The sequence below is a fragment of the Equus caballus genome, chromosome 6 (assembly GCF_041296265.1).
Source record: "Equus caballus isolate H_3958 breed thoroughbred chromosome 6, TB-T2T, whole genome shotgun sequence".
NCBI lineage: Eukaryota > Metazoa > Chordata > Mammalia > Perissodactyla > Equidae > Equus > Equus caballus.
Window position 1 is genome coordinate 89,326,770 of NC_091689.1, and position 20,615 is coordinate 89,347,384.

The 20,615-nt window shown below is 43.4% G+C and overlaps 1 protein-coding gene across 4 annotated transcripts in view; it reads right to left on the bottom strand.

Moving 5' to 3' along the window:
- Positions 1 to 19,682, bottom strand: part of LRIG3 (leucine rich repeats and immunoglobulin like domains 3) — a 45,436-nt gene extending 25,754 nt beyond the window's left edge. The window contains exons 1-4 of one of the 4 annotated variants that reach the window (XM_070270305.1): positions 19,483 to 19,682; positions 19,151 to 19,311; positions 13,302 to 13,373; positions 13,024 to 13,098 (exon numbers count right to left, since the gene is read on the bottom strand). In XM_070270305.1, the coding sequence (XP_070126406.1) occupies positions 13,024 to 13,098; positions 13,302 to 13,330 (104 nt within the window). In that variant the 5' untranslated portion in view covers positions 13,331 to 13,373; positions 19,151 to 19,311; positions 19,483 to 19,682. Of the gene's footprint in view, positions 1 to 13,023; positions 13,099 to 13,301; positions 13,374 to 14,886; positions 15,421 to 19,150 lie in introns of those variants that run through there. The other 3 variants (XM_070270304.1, XM_023643904.2, XM_023643905.2) reach the window with 3 other exon arrangements.
- Positions 19,683 to 20,615: the final 933 nt, after the last annotated feature.

Sequence of the window (20,615 nt, forward strand, 5' to 3'; positions counted from 1 at the left end):
TTCACCTCTTTCTTCTGTTGGAGTCCCACTGCCTGGCTGCTCAGTCTTCCTCTTCCTTGGTTTACTCTCTCATTTCCCTGGAGCGTATCCTCCATTAGCTTTCCAAGAAACCAAGCGTGGAAGTGGGTTTTTTTTTTTTCATGTTTGGAAATGTCTTTATAGGATTGACAGTTTGCGTGCATACAGAGTTTAGAAATGATTTTCCCCTGTGGTTCGCAGACATTGTTTCACTCTGTCACAGCACTCACAGGTGTAAGTTTGAGGAGGCAGAGGCCGTTCTGATTCTCCATTCCAGTGTTTCTCAAACTTCAGCTGGCATCAGAATTGAAGGGCAGGGGCTTCCTGAAGCACAGACTGTTAAGCCCCACCCTCAGGGTTCCTCGGTCAGCAGGTCTGGGTGGGACCTGAGAATCTGCATTTCTACCAGGTTCCCAGGTGATGCTGACACTGCTGGGGGCACACCTGGAGAAGCATGTCAATCTTTCCAGGGGACCTGCTTTGTGTTTTAATTTTTTCCTCCTCTCAGAGCTTCTCTTCGCTCCTGCTATTCTGAAGTTGCACAGTAGTCTGTCTTATCTTTTTTCATTTGCAGGCACTCCCTAGGGCCTTTCAACCTAGAAACGTGAGTTTCTTGGCTCTGGGAAATTTTTTGGTATCTTTGATAATTTCCTCCCTCTTAGTTCCACAGGTGTCTTTGTGGAATTCCAATTAGATGGCGCTAGACTTCCCACCTGATCGTCCTCTTTTCTCATTTTTTTCCTCTCTGGTTTTCCATCACTTTGTCTTCTGGTTCTTCTTTTGAGAGTTTTTCAACTTTCTTCCAACACTTCTTCTATGACCTTCTTGAAGTGTCTGTTGCTATATTTTTAACTTCCAAGAGTTCCTCCTTATTTTCTGAATATTCCTTTTTATCATTATTTTTCACCTTCCTTTTCTTATTTTGTAGCTACAACATCTCTCTTCTCTCTCCAGAGATATTAGGTGGTTCTGAAGTTCCCTCTCCTTCCGTTGGCTCTGGTTCCCTTTGCTCATGTTTCAGACTCTGACTTCGCTGTTAGAAACTTCTTTAAAAGTCTGGCGATCACTGGCTATTTGTTCACAGTTAACAAAAAGCAGCCCTCAATAGCTGACTGAGGGCTGTGCATGGAACGGACGTGTTGCCTGGTGATTCTCATCCCAGGTGGTGAGCGGGGACCTGTTTCATGATGGGCTCTCTACATCTTCTCAGTCAAACCCTCCAATGTCCTGTCTAGCAGGGTCAGCGTAACTGCCGGTGTCTGGGAGGGCCAACGGGAAAATCAGCTGGGGGCAGGGGTGGCCCTCAGTATTCAGACCTGACTTAATTTCCCTGATGGCAGAATATGTTGCCCTCAATCCCTACCCCTTACCCAGCTGGGCCTGTGGCCCAAATTCCAGGGGTTTTCCGTTTCAGCTCTCCAGGGAGTGACTCTCCAGTCTTCTGCCCGCCTCGGGGGGGCAGTCACTGGGCTCGGAGCTGTGGAGGAGGAACCCGGTGGAGGAAGCTGGAGGTCTGACTGATCGTGCTGAAAGAGTTTGAACCCAGCCCCCATTTCCAGTCCTCCTCTGCTCCGTCACCCTTACAGGCCGTGAAGTCCCAAACTAGCCCGAGCGTCTGCAGCAAAACGCTGTTTGCTTCCGCTTCAATCCACTTCACTTTCCTCTCCTTCAAGTCAGTCACAATTTATCCGTTTGCTTGCAAAATTTTTACGACATCTTTCGTTTGGACTGTCTCCTCTCCTATTTCCTTTGTTCCTGTCAGTGTGCATTTTTTTGTTCCTTTACTTGTATTTTAAGGGGTTTTAGGGAGGAACAGAGTCAAATGAGTGCATTCAGTTCACCATGCTTAATAAGAAGTCTTCAACAGAAATCGAATCAATGAATAAAATCAATTTTTCTCCAAAATCCATAATAAACTGCAAAACCTTCCCTCAAAAAAGTTACTGTAATTTTTTTAATTGAAAAATCATCCAACTTAGATTTGTATATGAGATTTTAACCGCAAATTAGCTTCCATAAAGAATTTTCACTTAAGGTGATAGTTTGAATCAGAAAACATGACATCATTATTCTGAACTTCAAATTAATAAATAGTAATCATACAGAGAATTACTTCTGTGCGAACACATCAGGCCAAATTAATGCCATTTTATTCTCCGATATGGTTCACAGACCAATGGGCTAAGAACCTCACAGACAGAGAATGTCTTGATTTCATCAAGTATTTAACTTCTCCTTGGGAATAAGACATAGAAAAGGTGGTGGTGATGGTCATACAGGCAAGTTGAGTTCACATCCCTAGTCTTTATTCACAGCCTGGCACGGAACTTCAGGGAAGAAGCTGCTGCTGGGTCTGCCTGCGGCCCTGGGCTGTCAACATTTGCAGGAATATGGAGAGAGACACGAATAACCAAGTGCAGATGCCACAGAACTATAACTCATCCGTTAGATGAATCATGATCCCAACCCTCTCAACGTAAAATGATAGTCTAGAAGCAATCAGAAAAATTAAGCTGGAATAAGGCAGTGTTTTCAATTTTCAATCAATCATTTTAAAAGGCCTATTTGAAAGTAATTCTTATGAAAACGACAATAGACTTACAGATTTCAGCTGACCACAACTCAATATGAACCAGTAATACAACAGGGTCCTCAAAATGCTAATATAATCTTAAACTTCATTAATGTCCAAGCTTCTGGTCAAGAGAGATGATGCCTTCATATTCCGTATTAGACCACATCTCAAATATCTTGCTCTGGGCCCCATATTTTACACTGTCACGTTAGGCGAGGCGTGTGAGGGGAAGACTGAGGATCTAGACCTCGCAGGGTCCAGGACAACAGCCACCAGGGGCATGTGGCTATTTACATTAAGTTAAAATTCAATTCCTCAGTCACACCAGCCACATTTCAAGGGTTCCCTTTCCATGTGTCTAGTGGCTACTATAGTGGACAGCACAGATACAGAACATTTCCATCATCGCAGAAAGTACTGCTGGACTGCACTGGTCTAGACCCCATGTCACGTAAGAAATGGGATACGGAATTTGAGCCAGGAGAAGAGAAGGCTTTAAGAAAACCTTATATTTTAAGACTTGTAAGTATTATTATGCAGAAAATAGAAGGCACTGTTCTCCCCAGCACACAGATCTAGGACAACAGGGAGAAGATGCAGAAGGGCAGAGCTCAGGTTAACAGATTAAAAATCCCAGCAATTAGAACTCCTCACAGTGGAATGGCTCCTCCCCAAGAAGTGAGCTTCTGTCCCTGTAAGTGCTCAGGGGAGGCTGGATAACCTCTCTTCCAGAGATTTCTCCACAGAGAGAAACATCTCTTCTGATTCTAAGTTACTAGGCTTGCATGCAGACAGTCAAAACTAACCAAAAGATGGGTTATGACCAGTTATATAATACAGCAAGCTGTTTCTAATTCCCCTCACCTTTTTCTTGATACTTACATGGGGATGGTGGTGAGGAAGAGAAAGCAAGAAAGACAGGAGGAGGAGAAGAGGAGAAAGAGGGGTTGACCAATCAATCAGCTACCCTCTCGATTCTCTGAAGATCCATTCACCTTTAAGGAAGACAGCTCTCTACTCCTAGCCGATGCTGCACGCAGGACCACATGGCAAACAGTGACTAACCTCAACAAGTACCTTATTTTTCCTAAAAAATTATGCTCATTTTGACTCTACTCCATATGTTCATTTTATCATAAAAACATTTAAAACTGCTCATGTAGAGTAAAACTGACAGTCGAATGATATGCTTATCCTGCGCTGTACGGTACTTGCAGCATGCACATTACCTTACTATTTCATTGCGCCTTCAACCTCACTCCGGAGACTGCTCTGTCCACTGGCCAAAGCATCGCAGAGAGGGAGGGAGGCCGCCAGGCAGGTGACGTGAAGTGTTAGAAAGGAGGTGCTTGTATTTATAATTGCCTATCCTTTCATGGTTTGAATTTAGTACCTAAGCAATTTTCAGCCAGAGAAAGAAGGGGTGGTACTGGTTAGAGGCCTGTTTCCTTGTTTTTTGGTCTCTCTACCCAACTAGAGCCCTGAACCTCTGGTCTATGCAAGATAGGAGAGATACTCAAACAAGGAAGAGAAGGAGGACAAGTAAGTAGGCCAGGACAGAGACACATGTTGAATCTTGCCACCCGGATCATGAAAAGCAACTGGCTGTAACTTTATTGCTTTGTCTGTCTTGGCAGCAGAAGCTTCACTTTGCACAGAGAAGTCTCTGGCAGAAGTTGTACCTGATACTTCAAAGGCTAGAACAAAGTTAAGGGAAAGGCTGAAAGATGGGGTCGGTTCAGAATAAACATTGGTAATGCAGGAGTTTCTGTGACAAGCGATCCTGCAAGTTCAAGTTCAAGGGATGAGGGTCAACTTTATGGGCTCCAAGAACCACCATGAAAAAAGCTGCCCAGTGCTCACTGAGCCAAATCTAAGAATGCTGTTACCTTGGAAAAAGCAAGTTTTATTAATGAAAATTTTAAGTGTGCCAGAAGGGGCAGGAGCAGAAAGGTTAGCTGAACAGTTTTTCCTACAATTAGGTAAATACACTAATTTGGACTGGGCTATCCATGCGGTCATTCACCTAACAAACACGTATCCTGTGTCCACGATGTGCCAGGCTCTGTGCCACTGCTGGGGTTACAATGGGATAAAAACAGCCATGATGTCAGCTTTTATGAAGTTTCATTGCAGAGGGGAAAATGGACATTAAAGAATCACAAATATGCCACTGAAAAATGTGACTGCGTGTATGATAATAAGTAGATGACATAAATAAAGGACACATGAAAGTGTCTGGGGGGAAAGCTAAGTTTGACTTAACAAAAGTTGGGGGAGTGAGAATTCCAGGCAAAGGGAAAAGCCTGCGCAAACAGACCCGAGGCAGGAACAAGCTGGCACATTCCTACCAGTGAGGACTGAGTCTGGAGAAGGCTCCACAGGAAAGGAAGACTCAGATCACGCAGGGCATCACGTCTCGAGAAGGATTCTGTTCCTGATCTAACAGCAGTGGGAAATTCCTGACGGGTTCAAAGAGCTGTGACATGATCACAAATCTGGGTTTCGAATACAGTCATTATGAATGGAGAATTCAAAAGCCTCGCAAACTTGTATTCTGGGGACCGGTTTATGATTAAATGCGAAAATAAACTTAAGACAGTTTGTTTGTCACAAATACAGCTCTGTGTACAGTAAACTCTCTTTTATGTGCAAATCATATATAAACATTTTAAAATCCAACACAAGACGATAACTTATCATAGTAAGATGTTTACGAGTTTATTTTGTAAGACTCGCGCTTCACGAGAGTATTTCATTAAACAGAATAACATCTGGCTTGTTTGCACTGGTTAAGGCTGTAGCCCCTAATGCAACGTCCTTTGCGTCTGAAGACACTAGTGCATTTATCCATATCAGTTGAACATACATTCTGGGACAATTTTTTCAGTAAGGTGGTCAAGTTCCATGGGCACATCTATACCCAGATGTGGGTAAAGATGGGATATGGTCTGTGTCCACTTAATCAGAACAAAGCTCGCTGATTCCCCAGAAACGTTAGTTCCAATTTTGGAGAAAGCTTCTTCCCAACTTCCTTAATTAATATGACAAGCTGGTGACCTCCTTTCAAATACTGACTTATATATGCTGTGGTTTAAAAAAAGCAACTAACTGAGCTTTACTGCTTGGTTATGAAATTACTTGGCTACATCATCACTTGAAAACCTATGTAACATTTGCCTTCCCTATGTGCAACTTTGTCTCCGAGCTGTGACCTATTAAAATATCAGTATGTTTTAAAAGTTATAAATTGAGTTTGATGAGTTATTTAAATAAACTCTATGCCATGCAACAAGCAACAGTCTCTGAAATCACTATCTCCCAAACTTATTTTTTTAATAGTCTGATTTTTGGAATGTAATGAGAAATGTATGCTTAAGAATGCAATTCCCACTTAATAAGGTGCTGTGTTCAGTATCTAGGTAACAGAATACTGCAGATCCAATTTCTAACCACTAATTCAACCCCACTCTTTTCATTATACCGAAGTCAACGCTCAGAGGACTACCACCCCACGGCCAGTTTCCTTTTGTGGAAAAAAGAGACGTGGCACTAATATACAGCAGGGCTCAGAGCACAGAACAGTTCTAAGGACGGATGGATAGCAGGTATGTGGCAAGCCAATAACTGTTAATTACCAAAATTACATTTTCTGTTTGTCTTTATGGCACTTGATTTGGAAAATGAACATTGTTTAATGACTACTTGAAAAAAGGACAGAAGCTGATGCTGTGCTTAATTGAAATGTAGTCATTTCATTCTCCTGCTTAAAGAAAAAGTCCTTTACTTCCCCAAACATGTAAACCACCTAAGCTGATCCCTAGCAGCTTACCCAAGCCTCCTTCCTTCTCTTCACTCTCACACTCTACACACACTGAAACCACACCCATCCTCTGCACAGGACAGCCCCAGGCATCTCACTAGCATCCAGAGCGTCATCCCACTGGGAGCATCTCTCCATGGCCTGTTTTCCCCTGTTATTCTTTACTCAAAGCCCCTTGAGGGCAGAGGCCAAGTCCTATTTTAATCTGCTCCCCAGCACTTAACATAGTAGGTGGTCCATTGGGCACTGTGAGCAGCTCAGAATCCACTGTATAGGGTACACAAGCCCTCAGGCTAGAAAGGTTGTTCAGTTATTAATTATAAATGAGTGCTCACCAATCTTTTTGAACTATTTGCAGAGAGCAAAAGTCTTCCTAAAAATTCACCCCAACTGCAAAGTTCTCCTCCGTCCCTCATCTACTGCCGCCAGGATAATGTATCTGATTCCTGCAACCCTCCTGTTCAAGAATCCTCCTTGGCCCACTGCCTCCAGTCCTGGCTCCTCTGCTAAGCCCACGGCAAGTGTAACAGGAGCAGCTGCTGCTGCTCACACTTTTCAGAGCCCTTTCATGTACCTTATGCCATTTGATCCTTCACCGGAACCAGAGGAGATAGCCGGGCAGACATCTTACACTGTTTTTACAGATAAACAAAGGAGAGCTAATTAACTCTGCCTGAGGTCAGACAGGTCATTAGAGTGAGACAAGACACATCCCCAGCCCAGATCTCTCCACTAGCGCCCAAGGGCCCATGATCTCTCGTCCACTCAGATATTTAATGAGCACCTCCTATGTGCCAGAGACTGGCTGGGCTGCTGGGGGACCAAAAGCTCAGTAAGACATGAGTCCTATCCTGGAACGAGACTTGTGACAAATGCCATGGGAGAAGTATACACACTGTACTTGTGGGAGTTTCAAAACCGAAGAAAGGAAAAGTCACCACCCTTCTCAGAATTTTACACTATTGTTCATGCCACATGAATTGCCTACCACCCAGGACAGTTCTCAGGAGCATACAAACCTCTGAGGGAAGAGCGTGACTCTCATACTTTCCTGCACCCCCAAAGCATCTCCAGTACAGGAGGGCACATGGTATCACAGAACCACATCCCACACGGCATTAGGTTCCAAAGCCAGTGGATGGGGGAAAACCACCTATCATGAACACACCCTGGAAGAGCCATTAACACACTGGCAACATACTGTTATATGGACATACTCTCTCACCCCATCTCCTCCCCTCCCTCCCTCCCTCTCCCCTCTTCTCAATGAGTTCTATAGGGCCAGTTTTTCCTTCAGTGTTTTGTTGATGTTCTTGCTGTTTCGTATTTTGAATTTTTAGCTCAGGACCTGATGAAGTAGTTCACATGTGTGCTGGGCACAAGGGTTATGAAAATCCTGTCTCCCTGAAGACCAAAGTCATCCTTGGTGGGCCGAGACATTCACGCTTAGAAAGGCAAATAGAAAAGGGGGCTTTTATTCCCCACACACTTTCATTTCCCACACACTCCGGGGCATGTGCTCGCTGGCTAGAGTGGAGAGCTGAATCCTGACGCTACTTAAACTACTTCTCTTGGTCTTTTTTCTTTCTTTTAATTATTATTATTGCTATTGTTATAATTAATTATTATTTTTTTTACCAAGCACACACAGTTGAACACAAGTAAAACGTAAGTATGCTTTGTCCCCACTGTAAATCTTTAGCCATTAGTTTAGACTCAGTTTATAGGCTGAATTATGCTAAGTGCACGTGGCTGTTCCATAAATATTCTTTAATGCGTTCACTAATTACACACCAACTGTATGCCATATACCTGCATTAAATGCCGGGGAGAAGAGGGCTCAGCCACAGAGGTCTCTAGTCTAGTTCGGAAGAAAAATACAAACAAAATCATTTCATGACCGTGTAACAGCTACGTGTACAAGGTAAGACGGGCCTGGACAGGGCTGGCGAGGCTTAAGGGGATGACCCCCTCCCCCACATCAGGCCCTGATTCAAGTGTCGCCTTCCTAGTGCGTCCGTCCCTTGGCACATTCCCACTGAAAACTGTGAACCGTCTCCCACCACACACAGCACTCTCTGCTTTCCTTTCCTCCCAGCACTTATCCCTCTGACCACAGCCCTCGTTTTACTTTTATCTCTCTCCTTGCACAAGAGTGTCAGCACCACAAGGGCAGGGATTTCTGTCTGTTTCGTTGAACCTCGACTCTAAAACAGTACCCAGCACATGGCAGGATTTGCGAAATATTCAAAAAGCCTTTCCTGACAGCATCCAAGGCCCCCGTCAGACTGCTCTACCCCTCTGTCCATCCTTCTTCCCAGCATTTATCAACAAGCTCAAGTCTTCTCTCCTTTCCAAGTGTTTGCTCATTTGTCTTTCTCGTCCCTCAATGGAATGGAAGCTTCATGACAAGAGGGAGTTTGCCTGCTCTGTTCACTGCTGCGTTCCCAGCACTAAAGCAGAGCTGGCCCTGTTCATTTATTCCTTAAGTTTTAGCTGAATGAATGATCGTCACCACCACGACCACGGCTCAGGGTCACCCAGTACTCAGTGTATCCCGGATGGTTTTACGTGTATTCTCTCTCCAGAGCCTCACAAGGACCCTATGAGTTGCTGCTACTATTATTCTCATTTTATAGGTGAGGAAACACAGACAGACAAACAGAAACTTGCCCAAGGTCACAAACCTAGCAAAAGGAAGAGCCAGCAATTGATTGCAAGCCATCTGACTTGAGTTTTGCTTCTGATCACCGTTGAGTAACATGACAGAGCTGCACTGAGGCGGGACAGTGCTGTCATCACTTCTGGTCTCCTCTTCATCTCCCCCCACAAACCGCCCTCCTGACACCTCCAAGCCATTCTCCACACAAAAGCCAGAGTGACACTTTCAAACAGCAAATCTGACCCCCTCGCTGTGCTTTAAATTTCTTCAATGGCTTTCCATAGAGAGAACACACGTCAGTGCTTGGTCCCTCCAGCAAAGGTGACCAATATTTATAATAACTTCTTTAGAAGAATGATGATGTCATCTCTGGGAAAATGACAGCTTATGAAGAAAATGATGGACTTGAGAGAAATGCTATCCCTTTGAGATAAGAAATGAGAAAAGGCTTATTTGATTATGATAAACTGGATCCTATCAGTAATTCCAGAAATATTTATACAATCTGATCAGAATCAGCAGGGTAGATGTATTAAAATGGATATTCCTAGGCCCCACTCAAACCCATTAATTCAGAATCCCTAGGGATGGGTCAGGCAATCTACATTTTTAACAAGTACCCCTTTGACATTCACTGACCCAAACCTTCTCAACTCTAAGACACCAGGCAAGTATCTGCATGTTGGCAATACTGTATAAACCAGCAGTGTCAAGACTCAGACCCAGCTACCTCTGTTTAATGACCACTAATGGCTCTTGTTCAATAATAATGTTCTAGAACTCACAGATTCAAACCTGCCCAAACCCAGGTCATAGGTTTCAAAAAAAACCCCAATGCTTGGGCAGCTCATGCCAATCCCAGGAAGCCAGAACTACCACATCTGGTAAAATCAACTGAGTTAACGCCAGGTCAACAGTTTTACTACAAGACATGTTCATTCCAAAGATTATTCCATTTCTTCCCTTAAAATACACCTCCTGCCACAGCTAGGAAATTGTGAGAGAAAAATAAACAAAAAACACAAACCATGTCTCGCCCTTAGCATGCCAGTTGACTGCTCAGCTAGTGTTGCGTGGGATTCAAAGAAAAGCAAGTCTACGCAGGTCTTCTACATTCTGAAAGATCCTGAAAAACGCTAGAGAGGAGCCTTATTCCCAAGCAAGTCCAACACCCACCCAGCCATCAACCCAAGATACTGGCATTTTGCCAAGCTTCCCTGACATTATCAGGATGGGTGCCTAAATGAATTCATTTCTGGACATGAGGTGCCTTCTGACCCAATATTAGCTCTGGGCTCCTGCAGCTGCGGGAAGAGGAAGGTCTTACCAGATATTGTCTTCTCTGCGTCCAGCTCCTCCAGCTGGGAGTCCCTACTATAAAGAGCAGCAACAATATGGAGCACTGACATCAAATCTTATGCTCAAGACTCCAACTATTTCTTTTTTTTTTTTTTGCTGAGGAAGATTGGCCTGAGCTAACATCCACTGCCAATCTTTCTCTTTTTTCGCTTGAGGAAGATTAGCCCTGTGCTAACATCTGTGCCAGTCTTCCTCTATTTTGTATGTGGGTCACCACCACAGCATGGCTGATAAGTGGTGTAGGTCCACACCCAGGATCCAAACCTGCAAACCCAGACCGCCAAAATGGAGCACATGGCACTTTAACCACTAGGCCACGGGGCTGGCCCTAATTTCTCCTTTTCTTTAACATGTTTTCAAGTTATTTAATTTATGCAAATTACTCATAAAAATGTTTTCCTCCACAAAATGTAAAAAAAAAAAAAAAAAAAAAAAAAGGTCTTGATAGAATAAAAGTCAATCAGTCCTGAAAACTCCTTTGAAAGATACAAGACTTACTTGTGGTGCTACAGCACGCTTCTAATCCGAATCATATTATACCATTTAACAAATTTTTTTGAAATTTCAGAAATGTATTTAAGTACTGACTTTTAGCTCTGACGATTTTCAAGCACTTCTGTATAAAAGAAAATGTTCTACCCTACACAGCACAAGACAGAAATTAACAATGCTTTGGAAACAATAACTGTGTATTGCAATATCCAAAGAAGTCTACAGAAGAAAACAAAATGAGTAGAAGAAAACAGCCAGAGAGTGAATTTTTCAAGACATTTCATAGGCATGCAAGCAATTTTTCACTATCCAGATTTAAGCAGGCCCATCACATAAATGACCCTTCCCAGATTCTATGTAAGGTGGTAATAAATAAATAGCATCTATTGTTACATAAGATGAACAAAGCAATCCCTGGTTAGACGCACTGAAAGAAATTAAGGGGAAAGAAAGTGAGATGATTCAAGTTCGGTAAAGATAATTCAGCACTCGCTAGAGTGAAATACAGAAATATGGAGAAGAGTTCAAATTTCAAAGGTTTCTAACTTTCCAGATTTCATTTCAGTTTTCTAAGGACAAATTATAGCTTTAAAGTATAAAATAGCAAGGTCATTTATTTCCAACAGAGCTTGCTAATTTCCTTACAAGTTCCCATGCTTCCAACTCTATACCATGCCAAAGAGAAGACTGCTCTCCCCACCCACTCAGATTCCCCAACGCCACTGCAGACCCTCTCAGCCGGGAAGCATGCAAGGACCCTCAAGGCTCTCTTGAACACGCTGACAGAATCTGCCAATACACAACGCAAGGACGGAAGGGTGAGGTAGTATTCCCCGGGGTGTAAAAAGGCCCCACTGGTCAAATTAGAACAGCTAAAGATGTTTAAGACACCAAAACCAGTACTCCATCTAGACTCCAAAATTTTAAGCAATTGTCAAAGACAAAGAAAACAGGTATTAATGCTAGAATAAAACTGTTTTTTACATTCAGTGTTTATTTGTCAAACACCAACTGCTTTTTCTTTCATTCCTTTCTGTTTCTGATCTTTGCAAAAACCACATCAGTATCAAATGTCACTTAGTTCTTATTCAAACAGAGGAGAGCAGACACAGCGGCTGCACCCATGACTTAGCTGACCTGGGCCCTCAGTAAAAACAAACCTCTATAAATCACCAGATGTAAGCAATTGGGTAGTGATCACTTTAATTAATTGAACAGCTTTCCTGAAATTTACTGTATAATTTCAACCCTCCCAACGCCTTCCCAGAAGCAACTAACAATGGTGGGTTTTTCCTTAAGTTGTTTACAAGATAAAAACATTTTTAACTTTAGTGGCTTAAACATACTTTTTAAGTATTCAAGATTAAGGTAAGCTACTTAATTTTAGAAATTAAAAACATGCACATTCTAAATACTACCTTTAAATGCTGGAAGTCAAAATTATTCCAAAACATCTCCAATGCATGAATAGAAACATGTTATCTGCCCTAAAAATACAGAAAACTTAACACAATTTTAATTTTATTTGAAAGCTCCTATTTGCAAAATGCCATCAACGGTATTTCAAACTTCAATCACAAAATGTAATTTTAGCTGTATAAAGCTGCTATTTTGACTTGATCTTTCTGCACCTTGGCTTCCACTGCGGGCACCGCACTTAAGAGGATACTCCCAAGTCTTATTAGCAGCTCCCATTTCTCCTACAAAACAACTCCGCTCATTCTCCAGTAGGAACTCTGTCCTACCTAATCCACGGGTTGCAGGCCAACCATTGAGTAACCCCAGAATTAAAGTCCTAGTCGACAGAATATAACCAAATACACATCTCTAATGGGCAAGGGCGGCTTCTCTGAATCTTGGAGACCAGTTGGGCAATGATGGCAAAGTGTGAAAGCAGGCTGTTACAACGATACTTAAAATTGAGGAGAAAGAGAGAGCTGGAAAACAAGTCCACCCATTTAAAGAATGCTTCTCCGTTATCCACTGAAGGAAGCATTCATATTTTGCTCATAAGATCTTTGCTCTAGACCAGATGGAACTGCTACCCGCAGTCCTTGCAAACACACGTGAGAAACCCTGCCAACATTCACTTACAAGGAGAGAAGTGTAATATTTGCCGAGACTGGTCCTAGATTTGGAATGGTCTCCAATTCATTGTTGTTCAGTTTCCTATAAACGCCAAAAAAGGGAAAAAAAGCTGATTAGGTAATCTGTAATTCATAGAGGTGAAAAATTTATAAAATTATTTAAAGATACCTCCCAAGTTAAAAATTTTAAATAATTTATTACAATGCAAATGTTCTTTACAGTTAAACAGTGTGATGGGTTGTATATTTTATTCAAACCTCAAAGAGAAAATCACTAAGACTCACACTTCTCGAAGGCTCTGAAGGTGGCTCATGGAACTGGCCTTGATGGAAGACAATCTGTTGTGACTTAAATCCCTGTGAGAAAACAAAAATAAAATTATAAGCAGTTTCCAAAAATCATTAATAGTCCCTAATGATGCGCAGGACAGAGTGGGTTTACGAAACATCTCTATCAACACTAGTGACAACATAAGAAATAACCGGTCTATCCTGTTCCATAAACTTGATGGCAACCCAAACACCAAACTCAAAAATACAAACTCTGAGGACAAAATTAGTTTAGGAGGCTGGCAGATTCAAATGCTTTCAGCCCACAAACGTTTTCGGAGATGTGTTTTGGCACAGGGTGAACAGATCTTTTGTGAACTGGCTGTTTCGCTTCACCCTCCCATCCCCTACCATCCCCTCACCCCCAACGTGATATGATGAAGTCATGGCTTACAAAAAGTGGCTAATTAGGCAGGCTGCTGAAACTAAAACCTCTAAAGAAACCTTTTCATTATCATGAAATTAAGCACCAGTGTCCTTATTACAGTCAAACAAAATAGAAATTGCTTTTCACAGATATTTATTTCCCTGGGTTAAGGCACCAAATTATTCAAAGTATCATTGTGCGTGCATGTGTGTGTATGTATGTATGTATGTGTGCATGTGTGCATGTGTGCGTGTGTGTGTGTGTGTGTGTGTGTGTGTTGAGAGCGTTGAAAATAACCTGAACCCTCTGCTTTCCTGACTTTCCCAAATCTCACTATCTGGCAATGTAATGTATAATTTAAACCACATCAACCACCTAACAAAGTTAAGCAGAGTGTACAGAAACCTGTGATCAGATTTCTTTTCAATCATTAAAATAAATCTGCTTCTTACTCAAAGACTCAATCTAACTTAGTAACAATTTCCACAGGACATCATTTAAAACAGAAAAAGCAAAACAAAACTCCTACATGTGAAATAATCTAGGCTAGGAAAGTCATCTCATTCAGCATTTAAGATTCAAAATATGAAACAAAACCCAGCAAATATTTTGTTATATTCCTTATGTGTCAGTCTACATACTGAATATGTACCTTCAAAATGGTGAATGAAATGAAATGGTTGAACAGCTACTGAAAAACAGGCCAACACACAGTATGTCTTAAAGCTCTCCTACTGAAAGAGATTAACTAACCCTTACTAATTTAAGTCTTTCAGTGTTTAGAAATGAAGATTTTTAAATAACCAAACTGGATTGGAGAAAAGCACGAACCATTTGTTATACACATAAGTATGCCCAAAAAAGAAGAGAGAAAGGCAGGGAAATCACATCCAGAGAGGCAGTATGCCTTAGTGCATGTCCATTAGTTAACAATTAGAAATAAGAGATCTTTCATCTTTGAATTTTTGTTTTGAGAATAAACCTGGATTTCTCTATTTCACCTAAAAAAAAATCTGCAAAGGTTTTATTTGAAACATGTTTGCCTAAAGACCTACCAGACAGTAACAGACATGAGTAGATTTGTTCTGGTAGAGTTATAACACGAAAAAAAATCTGGCACAGTCTTTAAACTATAAAAATCCTGCAATTACAACCACTGCTGTGCATACTCACCACGCTGGAGCCAGACACTTTCCCTCACAGCCCAGCTCACGTCCATCTGGAGTTCATCAAGGAAGCCGTGAGCCCAACAACTCACGTTAGGATTCAAACAAAACCTGTGTGCTTTCTGCACCACAGACAGTCACAGATTTCCCACAGGGTTTAAAAAACAACCGAGGCAAAGAGTCCTTCACCTGGGAGGTGGCCTGAATCAACAGAAAGGCTCACTTGGACCCATTCAACTAAAGCACACTGAACCAACATGCCACGGCATCTCCCATTGTTTCAAGTTTTAAAAGGAAAGGGGGAGCCGATCTGGCATTTACATTTAATACAGGTGATTTTCTTTTTAATTAGAAAAACTAAGACGGCACTCTCCACTTCATTTTAAGGATTATTTCACAGGGCAAGCCTGTGAGAAAAGAGATTTGAGTGCTTAACTGTTTTTTCAAACAGTAATGGGATGAGAGCTCCAACAAAAGGCCTTTAAAATGAGAAACCGCCTTGAGAGAACAGTGCACGTGCTGGGGGCCACTTATTTCGGATGCAGAAGCAGGAGCTGGCAACCTTAAATATTTCAGTTATTGCAACACACTTCCATTCCTGAGTTTTGTGTACTATTAAAACCACATTATATGTGGGAGAAAAAAAAAATCACCCCTTAAGTGACTTTTACTGCTAAATACTTAAAGCCATGAAACTTTTAATGCACCTAAATTTAGATTTAATACAGTTTACGTTTCAGAAACGATTACTCTCCAGTTAAAGGATGTCACATTTTCCTAAATCTTCCTTATATTGTTTTTACGGCTAGACCATTAAAAACAAACTCAAGTTGGACAATATCGATGCTTTCTTAAACCCATAAGAACAGTCAATCAGGAAGGCAGAGTCTTCACTTTTAAATGTCCAACACTGACTATCTTCTCCAGAAAACCTTTTGAGAAAGTTTTCTGAAGTGAGCTTCATAAATGGGAAAGGAGGTGACGGAGGGAGGTGTTAACTGTTTACCCAGAACTCAGCTGGCCAAATACTTGAAAATCAAACTCTATGTGGGAGACAGCAGTCTCTCTTCCTGCATATTAGCAAGAGAACAAATATCTATGAAAATAATTCATTTACAACATTCGGTTCCAGCTCTCATTTTCTTCCTTTTAGCATTTGGAAATCTGACTTCCAAGTCCAATTGTAAAATGCAAATCCAGCCCAGCTTCTTAATCAATCCCAGTGGGGCCTGAGGAGCTGCTAATTCAGCAGAAATCTGGAAAGCTGAAAAACAAGACGGCAGGCTGTAGCTGTTTTAAGACATGGATCCAAAGTGACTCATAAATCAGCCTGCTATGTTCAAGTTTTAGTCTGGAAAATATAGAAAAGCAGCTGTGAAAACCATAAGGACTATTCCCCACCCCAGCCCCAGTTGGGGGACTGAACAGAGGATTTATAACATGCAGACACCAAAGAGCCACACCAGCAGTGTGTACCTTCCGCACTCTCGCCTGAGCTCAGCTCACTCAAACATTTCTATGTGATAAGATAAAGAATCCTGAAATTTCAGTGAGATTTTAATAATACTGAAATTCTCATTGGCAACTGAGTAACTTTTCCCTCTTTTGGCGAAGTCCCACATTCTCAGGACCACTAGATTCAGACCTCTTGGGAAGCACAAGCCATAACTCTAAACGTAAACTCAAGTCTGCCTTTAAAGGCAGTTGTAAGCAACACTTCACATAGTTGCTGTTTTAAGAGCCACTTTCCTTAAAGTACTAGAAGTTACTCTGAAGGGAGAACTAACTACAATGTTATTATTTTACAGCTCAAACTATTCAACTTTTCACACATGGGATTCCTATGGCAATAAACGACAACTGAATAAAGTGAAAGACACATACACACATGTATCATAGGTAGAGACACCGATTTTTTAACTTGCAAGTTCAACAAATAGAACAAAAGATACACTTCTGTTTGTCTTTGGTAGCACAAAAGGTCTACCAAGCTTTTTCTGAACAGTGCTCTCGTAAACTAATCGTAAGGCAAACTTTCACTATCTTCATTACCTAAGGAAAAGGAAGTTGAGATACGGCGAAGAACAATATGCATTTTTCTACTTATTTCTGAACTCGGAAACAGTCGACTTAAAAGCCTTTCTAACTATGCAAAATTAAGCAGCAGCTTTCTTATGTCTCCCGTTCCAGACACCAAGGAATAGAGAAGTTAAAGGTCAATTCCAGGTGTTTCACTTCTTCCCAAGGTGGAGAGACTAGACATCTAGAACTTTAGGCACAAACAGAAAAAACACTTACGATAAAGAATTTAGCCACATGGCTTGGTGACAACTACAAAGTTGGTTAAAAGTCACACAAGCACAAGACTGACAGAGCTGTCCGATGAGTGATCACAGTGGGGCTTCTGACAACAAACCTAGAGCTTATTTATACAAGTGGAACTTATTTTCACATACATTCAAGGAATGTGGCCTTGTATCAAGACAATTTACTGCTAGCGGAAATGTAATTAAAGATTGTGCTAACCAAATAAACTGTAATTTGTTTTTAGTGTGCCACCAAATTATCTGCAAAACAAAATCCTAATTAGGCCAGCTACTTTTAAGACAATGTTGAAATAGGTATCAAACCCCTTTTGGTTTAACTCAACTTCCAATCAAGAGCAATACAGTTATTTTTTAAAAACATCCAAATTCACAAAAAAAGCATACTGCATGCTGGCAGGATCCAGTATGCCACCTGATACTGAGAAACTACTGAATATAGGTAGATTTGCTGAATGATCCAGCATTTCTAAACACACCCCAGGAAGCACTAGATTCATTTTCTTCTTCTCATCCCTCTATTACTCATAGGTGTTCACCTCCAATCATTCAAACGTTCAGTCCCATATGTTGTCAATAGAGCCATTCACATTTCATGAATAAGGCAGCATGACCTCCACTAGAGGCAGTTGAACAGAATTAGCCACAACTAATTGAAAGTCTTCCTGCTTTAGGTTAAAGCTCTTATCTCTTTCTTCAATTGTAATAAAAACTACTAAATGAGACATTCCATGATCGGAGATTAAACACCACTCTAAAACTCTCTAATTCTACCTTTCGATTAAACTAAAGTTTATTAACACGAAGAACACGCTTTTGGTGGCCAACAATCCTACAATTCACAAATAAAGATTCTGATTAGCACAACGATTTAAGAACACAGTTTCTTAAACTACTGACCAAACTTTCTATCCCTCTTATGAGGGCGTTAGGATAGTTGACCAGAATTGTTTGAAGAACTTAGAATTTCCATTGCGATTCCGCCAGGCCCAAATCTAAGGATTAAAGATGGACTGCACTTTTATTGCTTTTAAACAGGGTAACTATTTAAAAAAAAAAAAAGAAAAGAAAAAAAGAAACACAAGTTTACACGAGTCCTCTAATTTTAACAAAACTAACTCTGGAAGAGAATAAGGAGACGATACTCGGAGAGAATCAGCCTTTTCAACTAAACTACACTTTCCTCCTTGTTCTTCCACGCAGTTGGCAGAGATCTCAGGTTTTCAGACTTCACAGTTGGCGTCCAAAAACTTGCATAACAGCACCCAGCGCTCTCTCCTAAACCGTCTGGGCGCGCTGAGAAGCTACAGAAATCACGCCCCTGGTTCGGAAAACTCCAACTCCTTCCCTTCCACACCTACTGATCAGTCCTCCCAACTCCTTACCAGAACGAGGAGGTGTCACAAAACGGTCGAGGAGGGGGGTTTATGGAGTTTTCTAATGCGAAATGAAGCACACGGAAGGGAACAACAAAAGATGTCGACCATAGTTTGGAGAGTGACCGAACTCTGTTGAGGGGCCTTCCCAGAGCAAAGGAGAGCGTTTAATGACTAGCTCGGAGCAGGAAAGGGCCCTGAACCACTCAGGAAGTCTAGGGGAGCCAGCGGATCACCCTCAGAGGCAGAACTGCCAACGCCCGGAGTCCGCCGGCGACCACCTCTCCCGCCGCATCTAAACCCCCGGGGCGCGCTCCAGTCGCAGGAGGTCGCCTCTCCGCTGGAGTTGTCAGGGGCTCCCTCCCCTCGCCCACCTGCGGCAAGGCGGGGCGCGCCAAGCGCCCACCTGCGCGGCCCGCAGGCCCCGGGGGAGGGAGCCTGGGGCCCCGACGGCTCCTTCTCCAGCCCCACGGAGCGCCGCTCGAGGCCTGGGCCCGGACGAGGAGCTGCCCCGGAAAAAGCTGCCGCGCGCCCCGGCCCCTCGCCCCCCGCCCGCACCAGGAATACTTACAGCCGAGCGACCCAGGGCGGGAGCGGCTCGGGCAGGCGCGCCAGCCCCCGGCGGCTGCAGTCCAGCAGGTCCCCGAGGCAGCGGCAGGGAGCGGGGCACGGGCGCTCGGCCGCCCCGCCGGGAGGCTTCCCCAGCGGCCCGCGCCCGCCCCGACGGCCGCCCTCGGCCGGGCCCGCGCGCCCCAGCGCCGCGCACAGCAGCAGCCCCAGCGCCGCCGCGGGCGCGCGGAGCCTCGGCGCGCCCATCGCGCTCCTGCGGCCTCGCGCTCGGCCCGGCGCTGCGCACTCGGGTCCCCAAGTCCCGCCGAGGGCGGCCGCCTCGCTCCGGGCCGCGTGCGCGCGCACTCCCAAGGCAGCTCCTGTCCCTCACTCCGAGCCGCGGGGCCCTTGCATGCCCCGGAGCAGCGAGACGGAAGCCAAAAGGATCGGCCGGCCGCGGCGGAGCTGCAGGGCGAGCGGCGCCGACGCGCAGCCCCCTCCGGCCCGCAAAAGAAACTTTGTCGCCTCCTCCCCGCCGCGGAGCGCGCAGTCCCGGCGCGGCGAGGCTCGGGGCGGGGCGGCGAGGCCCGGCGCGCGCCCATTGGCCGCCAGCGTCCACCCGGGCCACGTGACAATAACAAAGCTCCAGCCCCTGGGCGGGAGCGCGGGAGAAAGTGGAGCTGAGATTGTAGGAAATTCGGAGTTACATTTTCCAGCTTCTCTGGCCAGAAGTCTCCGCTACGTCCTGGGAAACATACATCAAATGGAGTTGAAGAGGAAAAGGGAGTGAAGAAACAAATGAGCAAATATTAGGCCAGCTCTCGGAGTTGGAGGTATTTAGGGGAACTTTAGGGGAGTCAAGTTAAATTAGCTCTGTGATCAGCAAACCTTTCAATTCCAAGTTTTAAAAATGTACGTTATCCTGCCACCCACAGATGAAACAATGGTTTCAATGAAAATATAGTTTTCTTTACATTAATGCTCATCATTTTTTCCCATATGTGTGCTCCATAATTAAAAACAATATTAAAATGTAAAAGTTACGGTATTGGAAATGGTATATTGAGTTACAAATGGCCAGCCGTAGTGCATTGATAGAGCTGGGGGGAAATTATGGGAAATGACCTTCTAATAAACCAGAATGGCAATCTAGATTGTATTCAATAGCTAGGGATAAAAGTAGTCACACTAGTATTTCAGAGCAAATGAAAACCAGGACCATGGAGGGAAAAATGAATATATGCACATGGTCCACCTGGGCTTTGAGTGATGACAGATGTTGATTGAGAATGCTACAGGCTACAAGTACTCGTCTGCCTCCTCAGGCGGTGGTGGATTCAGGCTTACAGGACTTCCCAGCGCAGTCTGTGCCTTGGCTTACTCCTGCGGGTGATTGCGGCCACAGGATTTTGGAACTGATGGAAACCTCAGGTGATCTGCGAACGTCCCCGTCCTCTGGATGAGGAAACAGACCCAGAGAGGGTAAC